Genomic DNA, 18961 nt, shown 5'->3' with positions numbered 1-18961 from the left:
GGAATGGAAATCTGTAGCTTGTCTCCCTCTCGCCGGTGCGGCCATTGTACACCTTTGTGGCCTTTAGCGGGTTTCTATGGGTGTCTTTTGTGCTCTGGAGGTCTGGGACCACCTGCTCTAAGTGCTAAGCCTGCTGGTTGCACTTGTACATCATCTCCCCTTTGGAATGTAAAGACCTAGCTATTACATCTTGTTTACTCCCTATCATTCCCCATTAAAAGCCAAAACAAAACACAACCGCACACATCCGCGCGCGCGCGCGCGCGCGCACATACACACGCAGGACCAAAAAACCTACATGAACTCAACATGCCATGTTTCAATCTAGCCCCAGTGGGTTTTTTTTTTCTCTGCAAGCGAAACGTGTGTCTTTTACACCAGGGCTTTCTCCCCACCCCAGGGGGTGTCTTCCATTCTTTTGTGGCTCCGTTTCAGGCGAAAAGGGCTCCAAACCCCTAATAACTCCTAGAGCCCCTTCTTGCACCTCCAGGGAGAATTTCAGCTCTCAATGTATCCGAAGATAGCGTGCTCTCTTCTCTCTTATTCGCCACCGTTCCGAGGATAACAAAACACCACGTTTGCTTCAAGATCCCGGGTGGAGGCTCACGGGCTTTTCAACCATCTTTTGGCGAGGCCTTGCTTCCTTCCACTCGAGTAAGTCGCGGCTGGGGACACCGAGAGAGGACCGGGGGCGCGCCTGCCCGGCGGGGGCGGCCCGAGCAGCGCTCCCTGCGTCCCCTGGCCCCCAGCCCCCCGCGCCCCGGGGCGAGCCGCCCTGCGGAGCCCCGATGGGCGAGCCCTGGCAGGGCGGCGGGCTCGGCGTGCGGCTGGCGGGCTGGGGCGCCCGCGCGGGCGGGCGTCGCGCTCGCCGCCGCTTTCCCCGGTCGGTCCTCCCTTCCCCCGCCGCGCCCCCTCCCCCTCGCTCGCCTCCCTTTTGTTCGCCGCCGCGGTGGCCGCGCTCCCGGCGCCCGGGCCCGCAACCCCCGGCCTAGGCCCCGGCGTGCCGGGCCCGCCGCTGCCGCCGCGCGGCCTAGAGCGCGGCGCCCGCCCGGGGAGCGCGGGGCCGGCCAGGCGCACGGCGAGGCCGCGCGGCGGCCCCGGGACCCGGGAGGTGGCGGCGGCGGCGGCGGCGGCGAGGCCGCTCCACCGCACACGCACACACACAGACCCCGGCCGCGGGAATGCAGATGACACGCCCGTAACATGGAAGCGCCGCCGCCCCAACGACGACAGCAGCCGCTGCCGCCGCCGCCGCAGCAGCCGCCGGCGGCGCCGCGCTGAACAAAGGTCATCCGAGCTGTGGCCCAGACGCCGGGCTTGACCGCTGCGAAGGCCAACCGCGGGCAGGGGGTGGGTGTACGCCTCCGGGGCCGGGTGGGGGGCCGGGTGACCGGGGCGAGAGGGCGCAGGGCCGCGGGGGACCGGGTGCGGCGGGCTCTGCGGGAGCTGGGGCGCGGCCCCTCGTGCCCACCCTGGCGGGCTGGGGTGAGCGCGTGAGCTTCAGGCCCCGTGGCCTGCCCCAGCCTGGCTGGGGGACAGCTGGCCCTCGCGCCCTGCCAGCTTCCTTGGGGGGGCCGAGGATGCGCCGGTTCTGCTAGGCCCACAGGTTCAGAAAGGGGGGCACGTGAGCGCACGCCTCCTCCCCCTGCAGTGTCGGCGGGGCGCAGAGGGTTTGCCAAAGGCCTCGCGCTGCCTTCTCTTCCCTCTGCCCCCTGCCTTGTCCCCCAGGTCTCCTCCACGAGGTGAAGGGGTTTGGGCTTCTCCCCTCCCACCCCCCCAGGTGCCTGAAAGAGGAGAAGGCTGGAGGAGAGGAGGAGGAGGAGGAGGAGACTGGGGGGGCTACTGCTGGTGGTGACAGGGCTGGGAGCGAGAGGAGAGGGACGGCAGGGAGGAGGGGGCTGGGTGGGGTGGGGGTGACAGGCTCCTGGTCAACGACCAGCACCACTCTGAGAGGAGGCCGAGGCCGGCTCCTGCAGCCGGCGCATCCTGGGAGGAGACACCTTGTCTCCTTCCGGGGGCTCCTTGTCAGCCACCAAGCCAGGGAACACACTGACACACAGGTACACAAAGATCTGAGCCAGGTTGTGGGAGGTAAGTGGGGGAAAGAGGAGGGGGAATCAGTGTCTGCGGTGGGCTTGGGGGTGGACGGGTGAGGGGACATGGCCTTGTGGGGCCCTGGGGTGCTTGGGAGGTGAGCATTTCCAAGCGGCATGCTGGTGAGGTGGGGCCGGGTGGGGCAGAGGGGGCAGGAAACAGGGTGACCTGCCCCTCCTCAAGAAGCCCTCAAAGGCAAATGCACCCCTAGAGAGATCTCCCGCCACCCCCAGTGCTGGTGGTTTTCAGGGACTTGTTGGTAAGTCAGCAAGGGTTGCCATAGCTTTTTTATGTAGGGTGACCAGAACCGGTTGAAACTGGTTTGAGGCAGATCAGCTCCTGAACACAATGCAGTCACTGAGCTACTACAGTGGGATAGCAGCTTCCTCCCTTCATGGCAGCCAAAAGCAGAGGCGCTTGCAGGAAGGTACCATCCCAACACACTAAGTGAACGCACCCTTAGACACCACACAGCACTGGTACGTGGCGAGCGGCGCCCCAGCTTCTGGGTAGAGGAGAGGGCAGAGACGGGCACGTTTGCAGGCTCTAAGATGACTGGGCTCCGCCTGCCTTTTCCGCTTGCTTAAGGGATGGACAAGGAGCTGAGATTTATGACCCTTATTAAAGGAAGGGGGAAGAAAAGTGCCTTGCTAGGGTGGGGACACTGGGTGTCTGCAGGCTCTTTCTGGGGGATTTTTAACAGAAACCCGGCCCCAGATGAGCTGAGGGTTTGGGATGGTGGTTGGTTTGCTGATGGAGAATGCTACTATGCATGCTTTCCTTCTTTTGCAGTGGCGGCTTCTTCCGTTATGTGCTTTTCCTTTTAGAAGCTACTAAAGGGTGTTGGGGAGACTGCTGACTGTTATGAAGGCCAAAAGGTAACAGTATTATTGTAGGAGATCAGCATAAATGCATTCCAGGGTTGCTGCAAGGCATACATGCTGTCTTTCCCACCCCCCCACCCCCCTTCCCCACTCTCTTTCCTCTCCTTGTAGGCCTGTTGACTGGGGCTGCTTTTAACCCTTTCATGCTTGCAGAGAATGCCACCGCGTGACAGTAACTGAACGTTGGTCACCAGTCTTTCCAAAAGGTCAAGGTTCACAAGGTGAGACCATGAGCATGTGAGCATGACTTTGAAATATCTATTTGCCAGAGACATTCAGACTGGGGCCGAAGGATGGTTGTATGCCCGCCCCCCTCCCCCGGACCGAGGGGAGCAGGAACGCTTGGAAGGTGTTCCAGGTTTATGGACAGGAGGCTGACTTTATGCCGGTGTTGTGATGGAGGGGGGTAGGGGTGGAGAATGGGGACGACTTTTATGACATGCCTTAGGTCTAGGTATGGACACGGCCGGCCGGGGAAGAAGCGGGCGCATAGCTTCGGGCTCCTCAGGGCCTCGTGCAGAAGGCTGCTGACTGCACATGATGGGGGTGGGGTGGGGAGGTGGGGGGGACTGCACACACCGATGGGGCCGTTTCCCCACAGTTCCCAGAAAGGGTTCCCTCCAAACCCAGGCGGCCTGGCCGCCCCTTTAGGATTCAAGGAGGAGGCTGGAGGTGGCTTCTGCCTTTTATTCATGCCTCGCCACCCTCCTGCCTTGCTCTCTTGTGCTAACCCGAAAGAAAGGCTTTTTCCCTTCCTGACTTCAGTGGTGGAATGTCTTTTATTGATTGGGGGTGGGTGGGCTGGGGGCTGTGGACAGTGAGTCGCCATTGGGTTGCTTGTGGCATACATTTTAATGTAGAATGCTAATGCCATTCCAGGAGGAAGCCCTACCCCGGCTTCCTCTGTGTAAGGAGGGCGCCTGCCTGAAACAGGCCTTCCAGCCATGGTGGTAGGAAGTGGGTCGGGCCTTAGAGGATTGCAGGGAGGCTGGAACTGCCATGCTTCCCGGGTCCTCCACTAGGAGCAGTGGGGGAGGCATCTGGGAGTGGAGCAGGGTGCAGAACAAAGAGGGCCAGAGCTGGCAGGGGAATGCTCACCATTTTGCCTTGGGGGGTTCCTGTAACTTCCCCAAACAGGAAACCAGCGGCTCCAGAATCCTCTCCCAGCTTGATCTCAGCCACAGATAGAACTCTGGGCTGCCTTTGCTGGCTCAGTCAAGGGACCGCCCAGAGGGCCCAAAGAAGCAAGCATGGGGTGGGGTAATGGACGCTTTCCTTTCCTGGGAAGTGGGGAAGCTGGCTGTCCCTCTGGCTTCAGCAGGACGTGTGGAATCTCTGGCTAGCGGCGTCCTGTGAGGGCAGCTGTGGGCAGAGTGTCGCAGTGAAGGAGTGTCAAGTCTTCCAGGTCTTTTGTTGTTGAGATGGCTTCTCCTTTGACGCGAGGACGCATGTACTCTGGATGGGAAAATGGGCAGAAAGGAGACATGGGTGCGTGGTCAGTGTAGACTTTATCGCCTGCTTCAGCCAGCAAACAGCTGGCTGGCAAGATGGAACAAAATCCTCTTACCAACCCCTGGACCCAAACTGGGCTTTCAACCCCACACTCTTTCTGAGTGCCTGACTTTAGCAGGAATGTACTCGCCAAGCTGCCCTGGTCGATATTGCACCCCAGTTGTGTCCACCACCTCTACTCCCCTGCTCAGTGCCCCGACTCAAATTCACATGGTTAATATGATAAACCTTAATTAGCTTAGCACATAGTAAGCTGGCTTGTAATTTGGTCATTTACTCCTCTCTTGAAAAAGTCAAGTCGTTTTTATTTTTAAGATCTGCAGTGGAATCTTTGCAAGTGACCCTCCCGCCCCCCACCTTCTCCAAGGCATTTAAAATGCCTTTTTGTGAGGGGATGCAGTGCCCGGAATGTTCTGGCTTACAGACTCGCTTGGCGGTTTTGAGCCCTGTGGCTGCCCCTCCCCCACCAGAAGTCTCCTGGAAAACAGCATTTGTTTTTGCGGGCGTCTGTCTTTCCAGCTGCAAGGGCTGGGTGAGCTGGTTCTCCAGGCTGCAATCCTGAGCTCCTCCCGGACAGAGGCTGGTCTCAGGTGTTAGATCGCCTGCTGAGATAGAGTAGTGTAGCAGGCCCCGCTGCTCCGCTCCCTGGCCTTGGCCTCGGCTGGTTCTGGGTTTGGGCATGTCAGCACAGTCCTGCCTGGGAGGGCCAGGAGGGTACACGCAGGAGGGGGACACCCACGGCTGGGGTCTGTGCGGAGCTGTTGACTATGGGACTTGCTGTCAGGACAGCTCCACCTCCAGCCAGGGGCTCGCCTGCAGCCGCCTAGGAGAGGGATGTGCTGGGTCACCCCCTCCCTCACTACAGGAATGCGCAGGTTTGGCCGAGAGCAGGCTGGAAAGAAAGCGTAACTGTGTGTTGTGTTGAAACCTTGCTTGTTTTTTATCATTCCCCTGTTCAGAGGGTCATTTTTTCCATGGGAAAGAACCCCGCAGCCAGGGTTATGAGGCTGACATGCGCTCGGTCCCCACCCACCTTGACAGCGGCGGAGCCCTGGTGGCACGGCGGTTAAAGACTTGGCTGCCGCCCTGATGTGGGTGGATTGAACCTACCAGTTCTCCGAGGGAGAAACGTGCCAGTCGGCTTCTGCAGAGGTGGCAGTTTTGGAAAACCCCCGAGGGCAGGCCTGCCCTCTGGAGTGCGGCTGCAATGAGTCAGAGTCAGTTGGCAGGCGTTGTTTGGAATTGGATGCTGCTGAGGGAAGGCTTAGGAGCCCCGCTGGCTTCGTGTTAAGCATCCGGCTGCTACCCACAAGGTCTGCAGTTCGAAACCTCAGGAGACAGGCAGGGTTTCCTACTCCCATCAGGGAACTCACAGGGACAGTTCTATCCTAGGATAGTGTTGCTAGGCACCGGCATTGACTCCATGATGGTGAGGTTTTTGGTTTGAAGGAAGGGTTGGCAGTTCAAACCCATTCAGAGGTGCCTTGGAAAGTAGGCGATCCCCCAAAAGATTGCAGCCTTGAAGCCCCCGAGGCGGGCAGTTCTCTGTGGCACACAGGGCTCACCCTGAGTTGGAAGTAACTTGTTTGATTTAAAAAGGAGGCCGTGAACAAGCCAGTGGCTCTTGTTAGAAGGTGCCCCGGAGGCGCTGGTGGGTAAGCGGGGGACTATTAGCTATGAGCTGCCCCCCCCTCCAGGGAGACCGATCATGGGGGTTTGCTCCTGTAACAACTCACAGACAGCCGTGGTAGGCCCAGGGGAAGTAGCTCTGATGGCCATGGGCTGGTGACCCGCTGGTTGTCGCCAGCTACTGAGTCGGCAGAGCCATCATTGGAGAAAGACCCGGTGGTCTGCCATACCACCCTGAACACACCCTGATCTCGGGAGCTGAGCAGGCTCGGGCCTGGTGAGTACTTGGGTGGGAGATTATAGCCGGGAGACGCTCGGGGGCAGTTCTATACGGTCACACGCAGTTCACATGCTAGGGTCACTGTGAGTCTAATTCGGCATTTTAGAATTGGTATCCCCCAACACGCGCGAGCGCATGCACGCACCCCCCCACACACACATCCCCCTCCCCCGAAATGCTTCCTGGGCAAGATAGTTTGCCTTCACCAGGGCCGCTGTCTGGGCTGTAGTAAAGATAAAAGAAGCCCACACCTTGGTCTTAACTGTATTTTAGGGGTGACTTGAGCCAGGTCCTGGTTAGAGGGTTCACTTTTTCATGTTAAAAGTCGGCAGTATCATCGGATGGATGCTGTGCTTCACAGTGAGTTCTGTGGGGTTTGTCAGACACACACAGTCCTGTGTCCAATCAAGGGACACCCGGTGGTGCAGTGGTTGAGTGCTGGGCTCCCCACCGGAGGGCTGGAGCCTTGAACCCGGCCACCATTCAGGAGGAAGCGGTTTGGATTACCCCTGGGAAGGCGAGAGCCTTGGAAACCCCATGGGCCAGCCCCTAGGCCAGGATACAGAACAGGTTTGTGGAACCCCGGGGTGAGGCAAGTGGAAGAAAGGCTTGGGTTCTGAACGATCACGACCGCAGAAGAGCCTGTGGGACCCAGCTCTCCTCTGAGCCATTTGGGGTCACTGTGAGTCAGAGCCGAGTTGGGGGCTACGGGCCTGATGCTTTGGGTTTGCCAAGACGAACACTCCCTTTTGCTGCCCCCTTCTAGTCCGACTCCTCTTCCCACCCCGGCCCCTGGTTGGTGCTCTCTGATGCTGCTGTAGTTTGGGCTTTTTCCAGAATGTTACATAAATCAGAGCTTCTGTAACTGCACGTGGGGGCCTGGAGAAAGCCTGACAACAGTAGAAGGTTTCTGAACACGTGGGGACCACAAAGTAATTCAAAACCAAACGGGGGTTAAATCCTAGGGGATGCCGATCCCCCCGGGGAGAAGGGGTCTGGAGTGGACAGAGTTGACGGAGCCCCGATTGGCAATGACTGGCCGTGGAAGCAGGCGTGTGGCTCATCCCTGTTGGTGTACAATGAGGCTTTACAAAGAGATCTCCCGTCACCAAGCAGCACTCTGCTGTGCGGACTTACCACTGCTTGCAGGACATTGGAAGGGTTTTCGGTTTGGGGCTATCATGAGTAAACCCACTAACCATGTTTGTGGACAGGTTTTTCATTCTTGGCTTTTTTTCCTTTGCTGGCACTAAGTTTGGACTTCTCTCTTGTGACTTCTGAGAAGTGGGATGGCAAAATCAACCAGAATTCAGATTCTTAAAGGGAAAATACTTGCAGTTCGTCGTAACTCACCAGAAAAGGATCCCACCGTGTCTGGCGAGGTTAAGACTTGCTAAGCAAGAGATGGCGGTGGACGTTGTCTAAAAGACACTCGCGATGGCGATGATGATAGGACACTTGCTAAAGGGATGTCATGCTTTATCTCCCAGAACTAATTGGAATTAGCCCAAACTGGAGCCAGGAAGCGGCGAGTGGTAGCGTGACCTTTATTTCCACAGCTATTATTTTTCATCTCTTCAGGAACATTTGGCAGTTTTCCTTTTCCCCTTCGAAAGTGTGGAAAGCGACACCAGAGATCCTTGTGGAAATCTTAGGGTGTGTGTGTGTGTGTAAGCACCAGATTATTCTAATTGGGCTGATTTATCGGCTGCCAAGATGCTGATGCTGTTTTCATACTTGGAATTGGTCAGTTTCCATACCTTTGTCGTAAGTAAGGGAGAGCACTTGAGTGATGGGTGAACAACGGCACGGAGATGTTTTGGAAACAGGTGTGCTTCGAAGGAAGCAGATGGTGGCTGTGAGGTGGGAAGAACATGTGGACAGAGGTGAAGGCCGCACAGGGGTGTGGGGAGAGCCCAGGAACGGGAAAGTGATTTTAATGTGGAATTATACCAGTGGTTTATGCCCTGGGCTGCTCAGTGCAAGGTCGGCAGTTTGAAACCACCAGTCCCACTGAGTGAGAAAAAGGAGGCTTTCTACTTGTAAAGAGTGACCGTCTCAGAAACTCACAGGGGCAGTTCTACCCTGTCCTATAGGGTCGCTGAGCGTTGGAATCAATTTGATGGCAGTGAGTTGGTGTTTGGGGCAGTAGGTGCTGTTGACTGAGCACCAGGCCTGTGCTAGGTGCTGAGGGGCAGTTGGTGACGAATCCAGGTGGCATGATAAGGGTGTGAAGTGAGGCTGCCTACTGACACCTGGTCTGAGGAGCCTTTGAGAGGTGGCTTCTGAGAAGAGCTGGGACAGTCCAATGAGAGGGGGGGCGGTGCAGGTGCAGGGCTGGTAGAGACTGGGGGGAGATGCCAGCACCCCATGGAGCAGTATGCGGGCTGGCATTGTGGAGGTGAGGTCATGCCTGCAGGATTGGCTAGGGGGCAGGAGGAGATGAAGTTAGGGGCCAGCCAGAGGCATCCACACAGCCCCTTCTCGTGGGTGGAAGCAGGCTTGGCGGGAAGACTTCCTTTGAATCAGAAAGGGTCTATCAGAGCTTGGAATGGAGGTGGTCATGCCTGGAGGCAAGGAGAAGAAATCTTGCTGAGAGTAGACAGCCTCCACAGCCTCCTCTTTCTCCTGTAGAGCAGCTGGTGGTTCTGAACTGCTGACCTCGCCGTTAGCAGTCCAATAAGGGACCCACTGCACCATCAGCGTGGAGGTGAAGAGCCATTGATGACCGGGTTGTGGTCTAGGGCACTGTTAGTGGGCTGGGTGGTGGGTGGGGACTTCAGGGATCAGGGCCCTGGGGTGGGGAGGGGCTGGAAAGGGAGGCGTGGAGGAAGTCTCCAGGGCCACTGAGCTAGAGATACCAGAGTGGCTATAGCTGGAGGTAGAAGGTTCTTGAGCATGTGGAGTTCAGTTTTGGCTCAGACGATGGAGGAGAGTCAGCAGGTCTCGCATGAGGACTCAACCCTTGGATGACCTTCGGGTCCTGGATCAGTCAGCCGGGCGTTCGTGGTGTGGTTTGGGCTGGAGGCTTAGACTGGGAGTATCTGGCACATAGCACAGAAGTGGCACCGGAGGGCATGAGAGGGTTGCGTTTGGGCTCCTAGGTCAGAGGACGTGGGTGGTGCAAGCTGATAACCTGCTTGGTCACGAACAAAAAGGTGAGCAGTTCGAGTCCACCCAGAGGTGCCGTGGACAATGTCCTGGCAGTCTACTGATGAATCAGATGTTGAACGCACTATGGAGTGCAACCTGACTTGCACAGGGGTGGTGGGTAGGGGGGGGGGGCAGCGAGTTAATGGCCTTGGTTAACAGCCCGACCTCCACCCGCCGAGCCACCAGGATTCTTGCAACATCTCCAGAGAGGAAGAAAAGTCCCTCAAGTCCCTGGTGTAGCCATTACAGACCCAGTCTGCTGAAGACAGTCAGGTGAGAGAGACACCAGCACTTGGGGAGTGGTGTCCAAGCACCACTCCCTTCCGAGAGCATGAGCATTTCCAGGTCAGGAAGGATGCCGGGCCCCCCCCCCCCCCCCCAGTGATATCGGTTGTCAAAGTTATAGGTTCCGATTCCATACAGCTGGGATGCAAAGACAAATTCTCAACCCGAATGAACAAAGCCCCGGGGGAAACTGAGACAGAGACCCTGGTGATTGTTAGGTGCCAGGGAGTCAGTTTTGATTCAGAGCGACACCATGTGCTGCAGAACAGACCTGCCCAGTCTTGCGTCCCCCTCACAATCATTCTGCTGTGTGAGCCCATGGTTACAGCCACGGTGCCGGTCTGTCTTGTCAAAGATCTTCACTCTGTCACCAAGCATGATGTCCTACTGCAGGGACTGGCCTCTCCTCACAGCAGGTCCAGAGTATGTGAGACGCAGTCTCCTCCTTGCCTCTGAGGGGCATTCTGGCTGTACTTCTTCCAATACCAACCCACACTCACTGCAGTCCAGGGCATTCTGATCCATAGTGACCCTGGAGGACCAAGTGGGACTGCCCCTGTGGACTTCTGAGGCTGAGAGTAGAAAGCCTCATCTTTCTCAGGACTGGTAGGTTCAACCTTTTGACCTTGAGGCTAACAGCCCAACACGTAACCCACTGTGCTCCAATAAATGGCGATAAGGCAGGATTTGAACCTGGTTCCTTCCCCCTAGGCTGTTCTGACTGGTGGGGGGAGGGCAGGCTTTGTGCTCTAGGACCTTGGGAGGTGGATTAACGAAGGGCGTGGGATTAGAAGGAGGAGCCGGAGAACACCCGGCACAAGTTGATACCTAGGAGCAAAGAAATGGGTGCATTGTGGGGACAGGTGGTCCGCGGTGAAGGCAGAGGCGGTGCCTTATGGAAGGGAGAAGTTGGAGGTACAGGGTGATTCTCCCAGGTCTCCTGCCGTCGGCGTGGAGTGCAGAGACGATCTGAAAACACCAGGGACACCACCAGAAAGAGCATGTTAGAAACATGGAGACCATTTTATTTGGCACTAGGCGGAGGATTCAAATCGGAAGGGAGAAAGGAACAACAATGTTTTCGTTGCATGCTCTTTGAAGAGGATGTGGGAATTGAGGTGAATTCAAAGCAGTACTGGGGACGAAGTATTTTATGAGAGAGAGAGAGAGAGAGAGAGAGAGAGAGAGAGAGAGAGATTTAGACAGTTCTTGAAATCCAGCTTCTGCAGACAAGAAGTTCCGAATTCTGTTTTAGAGTTAGGGGGAGCGAGGGGTGGGGGTGAGGGCGGTGGCGTGTCAGCTCTGTTCCCTCTGAATCTGGAGTCTGAAATAAGGCAAGTTTTGCACAAATGCAGGGTCTTTGAGTTGTCCCAAGCATTCCCCAGGAGGCGGGTCTCTGCTCCCTGGTCTCTCGGGGCCGATCACGCAGGGTTTGGTGGTTGAGTTTTCAGTCAGGTACTATTTGCAACGTTGCCGTCCTGAGCGAGGAGTCCAGACCAGGAGCAGCCTGAGAAAACCAAGGTGATAAACGAAGGTCAGCCGGGGCACTGACTTCTCCTTTCTGCAGACCGTGACTCTCACACGGGGTTAGGAACGGCTTTTGATGTTCATGATTGTCTCCAGTGAGAAACAGATTCTCGCTAGGAAAAAAACCTAGTGGGTCGGAACATCCAAAGCTATTTGGAAGGATCACATCCTTTGAAGTCCTTCAAGTACTTAATGATCTTATTTTCAAGGATGCGCCCGGATGTGTGAGGGGTGGGAGAGGGAGGCCATCATGTGGAGTTTGAACCAAGCACTTGGACCCTTTGCCCCACACCGCCTCTGCCATAGTGTTCGGCTCCTGTCCTGTGAGCCTGAAGCACGGGGCACTCACAGGAGTTAGTCTGTTGTAAGCAGTTTTGCCGAGTTAGCAGCAAGACCAGAGGGAGGGATAGTTTGAGGTCTCCGGCTGGAGATCGGGTTATGCCCATCATCTAATAAAACCGGATGATGCCTTCAGATTTAACATCGTCACAGCACGCTCCATAGAAGCTACGATGGAGAGATTCCATCTCCAGTGCTTTGGGCATATTAACCGGAGGGGCTGGCCCCTGCTGAAGGATATCGTGCGTGGGAAAGTTGAAGGCCAGCACAAGAGAGGAAGACACTCAACTAGGCGGCGTGGCACCGTGGGCTCAGACACAGGAAAGGTGTGGAGATGATGCAGCACCACACAGTGCTTCTCACTGGTACATGCGGTCACCATGAGCCAGGACGGACAGGTGTCACCTAGCAACAGCGATCACACCAGCTTTGCGGTTGCCTTGTCTCCCCTTGAAAGACGCAGCCTCGTTTTCCAGGAGAGTGGGAATTGGGGCACAGAAATGACACGAGGGACAAGCTGGCTGCTATTTTGACATTGCAGAAGTAGGACCGTGACTTTAATCTGGACCATCGCGGCAGTCCTGACATGAGCGTGGGAGGGAGTGTGTGAGCTCAGTCTGTGTGCTCTAAGCCGCCCACTGACATTGAAGCTGCTGTGCCCTTTCTGTGGCATTTTTGTGATGGGGAGGCTCTAGGCCTCGGGGACGACAGAGACACTGAGGATCACGTGCCCAGCAGAGAGAGGAGCATTTGGTTAAAAGCCTCCGTAGGTGCCCCTATCATGTGACCGTGAGCCCCCACTTCTGTAGCTCAGTAGCTCTGGGATCTTGGATAGGTTCCTTAAATGAAGCTGTACTTTTCTCAAGCTTTGTTACAAGGACTAGACGCCCCTGCGGTGAGTAGCAGATGCCTGATACATGGTGGTCCGACCCCACTCCTCCTCCCCTTGGTTCCGACTCCTAGGGGCCCCATGGAACAGCAGAACGGCCCAGTTTCCAAGATGGTAAATCTTTACATCCACAGGAAGCCTCATCTTTCTCCTGAGCATCGATCGTTAGGTTTGAACCACCAGCCTTGAGGTTAGCAACCCAGCACTCACTCACAGCACCACCAAGGCTCCCCTGGACACAGACAAGTCCTGTCCATGTCAGCCATCGTTCTGGGCTCCCCAGCCGCTCCAGATTTGGCTCTTTTCTCGGTCTCGCAGTAGAGCGTTCCTCTCCCCTCTGCTGCCTCCTTTGCAAGAAGATGCCGTTTTCAACCAAGAAAACCGTCCTTGTCAGGTAGCCATGGTGGCTCTGTGGGTTAGGTGCTGAGCTGTTCACTGCAAGTTCGTTGGTTCAAACCCACCAGCCTTTCCGAGGGCAAAAGATGAGGCTTTCTGCTCTAGTGAAGTTTGGCCGTCTCAAGAATCTTGCACAGGTTGACTGAGTCAGAATGGACTTGAGGGCAGTGGTTTGGCTTTTGCCATTTCCAGGAATCCTAGGGAGCCCTAGTGGCATAGTGGGTAACTTGTGCTACTAATGGCGAGGGCAGCAGTTCAAAACCACCAGCCGCTCTGTAGGAGAAAGACGAGGTTTTCTACTCCCGTAAAGAGTTACATTCTCAGAAACCCACTGGGGAAGTTCTGGCTTGTCCTTTAGGGTCACTGTGAGTCAGAATGGGCTCAGTGGCAGTGAGTTTCCTGGGTCAGGAACTCTGGTGTGGTGTTCTGATTAAGTATTCCGTGGCTGATGGGTAGGTTGGCTGTTTCAACCCACCGGCCGGTCTGTGGAAGAAAAGACCAGGTGACCTATTTCCTTAAAGGTGGTAATGGCCTCGTGCAAAGCTCCAAGGAGCGGTTCTGCTCGGTCAGCTGGGATCACTGAGCCCACAGTGCACCGGCAGGCACCTGGCCACAGCCAGTCTTGTAGGACTGCAGCTGCAGATGCTCTGCGCTGGGTCGCTGGAGCGGGAGCAGGGCACAGGGCTATTTCTGTCTGCTGGTCATCACTGTAATTGTCGCTGGAGCATCCTGTCTGGATTTTGTACTCCTCATCCTGTACTTCAACCATCTCTGCTCCGAGGGGACGTCCGTGAGCGGCTGTCTTGGTGGACACTCTGGGGGGGGCGGGTGTTATTTATGTTGCCCGGAATCTGCGACAGCAAACAGCAGACCCAACCTTGACTGTGAGAAAAAGAAAGATAAGCATTAAGTCTGTTCTGGCCATTGCCGGGGTGGCCAGAGCCTCTCTCTGGTCCTGTTCCCCACCCACAGGGCCCCTGTGTGCGTTCCGCAGCAGCGAGGGGCCTTGCTTGCTCGTTTGCCTGCTTGCTGGGCATTGGGGAGAAGGCACCCAGGGACAACTAGCGGCTCTAGGATTGCTCCAGCCACACGTGGTCATTGAGCCCTCGAAGTAATTAACGCCCAGCGTCTGATAAGGTCCACACCTGACTGTGAAGACTCAATCGAGTGGAAAAGCGATGCTAACGTACCGTGTCGTTTTTATGGTGATTATGTGGAACCCTCTGGAGCCCTGGTGGCGGGGTAGTTATGAATTGCGCTGCTGACTGCGAGGTCGGCAGATCAGAACCGCCAGCCACTCGGCAGGAGTAAGACGGGGCTTTCTGCTGCCAGGAAGCGTTTCAGCCTTGAAGACTCACGGGAGCAATTGGACCCTGTCGTGTACGGCTGCTGTGAATCAGCATCAACTCTACGGCCGCGAGTTAGGAACTGAGTTAAGTGTCTTGTTGAAAGTTGCACCCCTAAGAAGCGGTGGTTCTAGATTTGAGGCAGGGTCTGGGGTGAGGTACCGGTGGTCCCTGATTCCCTTTGCTTCCCCGTAGAAAAGCTCTTATTGGGTGTCCTGATCCTGGTTTGAGTCCACACCAGGCCCTGGATACGCTTGTCTGAACAGCACATGCCACACTGTCATGTGAAGTTGGGTCCCCGGGGACAGTGCCAAAGTGTGGGTAACGATCGAGTAAGAGGACCTGAGTGCGCACATTTCCCATCGGCTCCCCAGCGATGTTTTAGATGGCCCATGGGCCCCACCTTGAGTAGCGAGGGTCTCTAGACTTGCGGCCGCCTCTGCCTCCAGACCTTGAGATGGTCCAACTGACTTCCACAGGGACCCTGCCCAGATTGGCCCGTGGTGCCTGTGAGTCCAGATGGGGTCAGCACGGCTCCCTTGTTCCCAGATGCAAACTCTGCCTTCCGTGTTGTCTTAGCGATCTGGTGCCATGGGTGGTGGGTGGCTTTCACAAACAGGTTTCTTTCCTAACAGTTCCTTGTTCGATGCTGCCAGGTTGTTTCCACATGGACGACTGTGTGCAACAGCAGAACAGAACACTGCCAGGCCCACTGGCGCTAATGCTTGTGATGTAGCCCCTAATCAGCCTCTTTCACAGTTAAGGAAGCTGGAAGTCAGAATACAGGGCCTCGGCTCCCTGGGAAGGCTTTCTCCCCCAACTGGTCCTAGGGCAGTGATTTTCAACCTTCCGAATGCCGCGACCCTTTAATGCAGTTCCTCATGTGGTGACCCCCCAACCATAGTTATTTTCATTGCGACTTCATCACTGTCATTTTGCTACTGTTAGGAAGTGGGCGACCCCGTGAAAGGGTTGGTCGACCCCCAAAGGGGTCACGACCCACAGGTTGAGAACCGCTGCTCTAGGGGATGATCCTTGCTTTGGACTTCTGTTTGTGGGTGTTCATGACCTCACTTGGCATTTCCACCCCCATCTCTGCCTGTTCTGTTGTGTTTTTTTTTTTTCCTGGAAGAGATGACGTAAGATACAGCCGACACTGCTTCATTAACACGATGACATCATTTGATATTAGCTGCACGAGTGAAGAAAGACGGTTCGCTGCTCCGAGAATGTCTGGAAACTGACTGTGGTGCCAATTGTACAACTCCCCCCGGGGGCGGTTCTACCCCGTCCTACAGGCCCCGACCCCATGGCACGAGTTTGTTTGAGTGCAGGCCCCAGCACGGAGGTTAGTCTTTTTTATAAAACGTATTTTGAGAGGCACAATTTAATCTCTGATGCAGGTGCTTCGGATCGGACCAGAGTTTGTCAGGCTAGCGCCTCGAGCCGGTGGGCCCCACGTGCTGCGGGTGTAGAACGCAAGCACAGTGTGTGTGGGGTTTCGACCCAGGCAGGCAGTGGGCCGCGGTGCCTATGGACGCAGCCCAGTGGTGTGGTCAGCTGCTATGTGTGAGTGGCCCTCCCCTGCCCCTTTGCCTAAAATACCAAACGAAAACCCACAGACTCGTCGTCTGCTTCCTGTTTTTACTGTTCTGTGCCCTGAGTGGGTCATGACTCACAGTGACCTTCCGTGCCACAAGACGAAGGGCTGCCCGGCCCTGCCCTGCCCCATCCTGGCAGGCCTCGTGTGCTCCTGTTGTCGCGTCAGTTTATCTCATGGAGCGTCTTCCTCTTCCGGGATGACCTGACCAAGCGTGCTGTCCTTCTCCAGGGGCTACTCCTGTCTGACAGCACGTCGCCCAAAATGCGGGGGACAAAGGCTTGCCATCCTTTCTCTGAAGAACCTTATCTTAGCTGCACTTCTTCCAAGATTGATTTGTTTGTTCTTCTGGCAGTCCGTGGTCCTTTCGACATTCTGTGCCAACACCATCATTTAAAGGCTCCGTTCTCCTGGAGTCTCTCTGTCCTCTTATTCAGCCTGGCCATGCATCAGGGGGCCATGGAGCATGCCAGGGTTTGCCTCGGGCACCCCTCAGCTCTCAAAGTGGTGACTCGAGTCACAAAAGGGCATTCGAGAGAGCCCGGGCTCTGCGGCTGGTGTGCTGCCTGTCCTTGTTTCCCTGACCATGACTGGACCGTTTCGAACCTGCTCGAAACCTTGCTTCTACCTGTTTGGTTACAGTGTCCAGTGACTGACCAAAATGTGGGCAGTTTGAACCCACCAGGAAAACCGATGGGGCAGCCCGTCCCCGGAACCGTCACCGTCTTGGAAACCCCACGGGGAAGTCCTCATCTGTCCCATGGCAGCTCTTGTGAGTTGATAGCAAAGGGTTTTATTTACTGCCCCTCCAGCCCTGCTAGCTCGGGCACTTTGGTCTTGTGATATGTGTCCTCCCAGGAAACGGAAGATCCCTGTTGAGCTTGGAATCAGGCCTGGGTGGCAGGCAAGGGTACCTGCTTTGACGCAATGTGTTTTTCATCCCCAGTTGCAGTTTATTTTTAAGACATTCTTTCAGCTTCTGCTGGGTAATGTATACACAGCAAAATTGAGGGGCCTTGAGAAAGTTGGTGGGAAAATTCCATCGTCTTTGAATTCCTTGAGTCTTTTTTTGAATGTACCGTGTGTACCCTAAGGCACCAGTTTCTACATCTGCGGCTCAGCGATGGTCGACTGCGTGCTTTTGAGTTGTGGGACGATTCTTTCTTAGCCTGCTTCCCTGAGTTCTTCCCCCAGGAACGTAACCCTGCTGCCCCCGAGGCTCCTGCCTGATTTTGTGAGTCGTGGCTGTTGTCAGTTTGATCCCCAGTAGCTAGATCCTCGAGGGGGACAACGGTCAAGGCAGGCCGTTTATTGCCTTCACTAAACAAACTCTGCCATGGGGCCGGGGCCTGTAGGAGAGGGTAGAACTGTCCCTGTCGGCACCATCATCAGTTTCCAAACATTCCTTTTCTTTATGGACCCCTGGACACTTCTGGGGAGTAGTAAGCTGCGCCTTTCCTTCACCAAGGAAAGCTAAACTATCGCTTGGTGTTTGACGCCTTCTGGGGGGATGTTTTTGATTTTAAGAAGTAGGGGTGATCTCAAGGTAAAAATAGTTTCAGGAGTTCCTTATTCCTCTAGGGGTTCAGAACGTCTGGATTCTATTAGAATTTGAAATTCTGTTCTGTGCCCCCCCCACCCCCGCCCCCTTTGATCAGGATTCTTCTATAGAGTCTTTGACCCAAATGTTCCGTCAGGGTGGCCAAGCACCTTCTAAATCTGGCTTTGTGGCGATGAAGGCAGTTTGCGTGGAAACAGCCCCACGTCCCTTGCCTCCTCCCCGTGTAAAGCCACTGTCCTGGGAGCCCCGGGCCTGGTCTGGCTCAGGGATGTAGTCCCTGGTGGAAGATGAAGGCTCAAAGCCGGAGCCTACCACTGAGCCTCGTGACTTTCCTTAGAGCGGGTGCTAACAGCGAGCCAGCTCACGGGGCGGCCGTGACAAATGGCTGATCCCCACCCCGTGCACCTTCCGCACACACGCATCATGGAGACAGCTGCTCGTAACGCCATGGGTCCAGATGTCTTGGGGTAGGCCGGGGGCGGGGGGTGGGGGGAGGTCATCTTTGGACCTGAGCCAAACCGTGATTTGAGCTGCAGGAGAGGAGTTTGGTATAGTGTGTGCTTGCCCTGTGGCATGGGGAGGAAACTTCAGTGTGCTTTTAACTTGGGGAAAGAAAACGCATTGATGAGATTGCCTGGCGTGAGAACTGCTTTCTGTTTCCTGATGAATGCCCCAGTATTCTGGATGAGGGAGGCCCCCTTCTCTCAGGCATCCTGGCTGAATGTTAGGTAGGACTGGCTCTTACATTGAGGGCTCTGGCTGTGTGACTGGCACTCAGAATATGATTTATTAGTCGCTGATCGAGCCCGCCCACTCCCTGTTGTGAGCAGTGCACTCTCTGGACCCGAGGGTGTGGTTGTGAGTCACAGATGGCTGGAAGTGGAGCAGGGTGGTTCTTGGGAAAAGTAGAGACAAGGTGGGGCATTCAAGACAGGAAACACCGTGGGACCAGCCCTGAGGAGAAGAGGTCAGAGCCACAGAAAGTGAATCTGAGTTCAGAAGGTCTTCATGCTTATTGGCCAGCACCAGAGCATGCCACAAGTCGTCTGGCAAGTGATGAGTCCTAGACGAGACAGGTAGGCAGGACAAAAGGAGGCAAACCAAGATGGTTGGCCAGAAGTCCAGTGAAATGGGCAAGAACTAAGAAGCACAAGAAGGCAGCCCAGTGGCTGTGTAAGTGCACTGGACGGCAGAACCCGGGTGGTCTGAAACTCTGGGTGCCCCCAGGAGAGAGCTACTGGATGCTGGCGGAATTAGGTGGACGAAGACAAGTAGATGCCATACCAGCGATCACTGGATAAATGACCGTGTCCGGAACCAGCGTTCCCTGTGGCCTTCTGTGGGATGGGGATGGAGGTGAGTTGCGTGCACTGGTGTGGAGCAAGTACTGCCCTGTACCAGGATTCTGATTGGGGTGGGTGTTTGCATGGCACATGGCACACATGATGAAGACGCCGTTTAGATAA

The 18961-nt window shown here is 55.9% G+C and overlaps 1 protein-coding gene across 13 annotated transcripts in view; it reads left to right on the top strand.

Annotated features, from left to right (window-relative positions):
* The first annotated feature begins 425 nt into the window (after positions 1–425).
* ZNF532 (zinc finger protein 532) overlaps positions 426–18961 on the top strand; it is a 112548-nt gene continuing 94012 nt past the window's right edge. Inside the window, exons 1-3 of one of the 13 annotated variants that reach the window (XM_075533190.1) lie at positions 1111–1350; positions 2887–2972; positions 3132–3199. In XM_075533190.1, coding sequence (XP_075389305.1) covers positions 2959–2972; positions 3132–3199 — 82 coding nt within the window. In that variant the 5' untranslated portion in view covers positions 1111–1350; positions 2887–2958. Of the gene's footprint in view, positions 655–1110; positions 1351–1921; positions 2092–2354; positions 2574–2886; positions 2973–3089; positions 3200–18961 lie in introns of those variants that run through there. The other 12 variants (XM_075533189.1, XM_075533180.1, XM_075533177.1 and 9 more) reach the window with 12 other exon arrangements.

Source organism: Tenrec ecaudatus, chromosome 15 (genome assembly GCF_050624435.1).
Source record: "Tenrec ecaudatus isolate mTenEca1 chromosome 15, mTenEca1.hap1, whole genome shotgun sequence".
NCBI lineage: Eukaryota > Metazoa > Chordata > Mammalia > Afrosoricida > Tenrecidae > Tenrec > Tenrec ecaudatus.
This window is presented reverse-complemented; position numbering and strand designations above follow the sequence as displayed.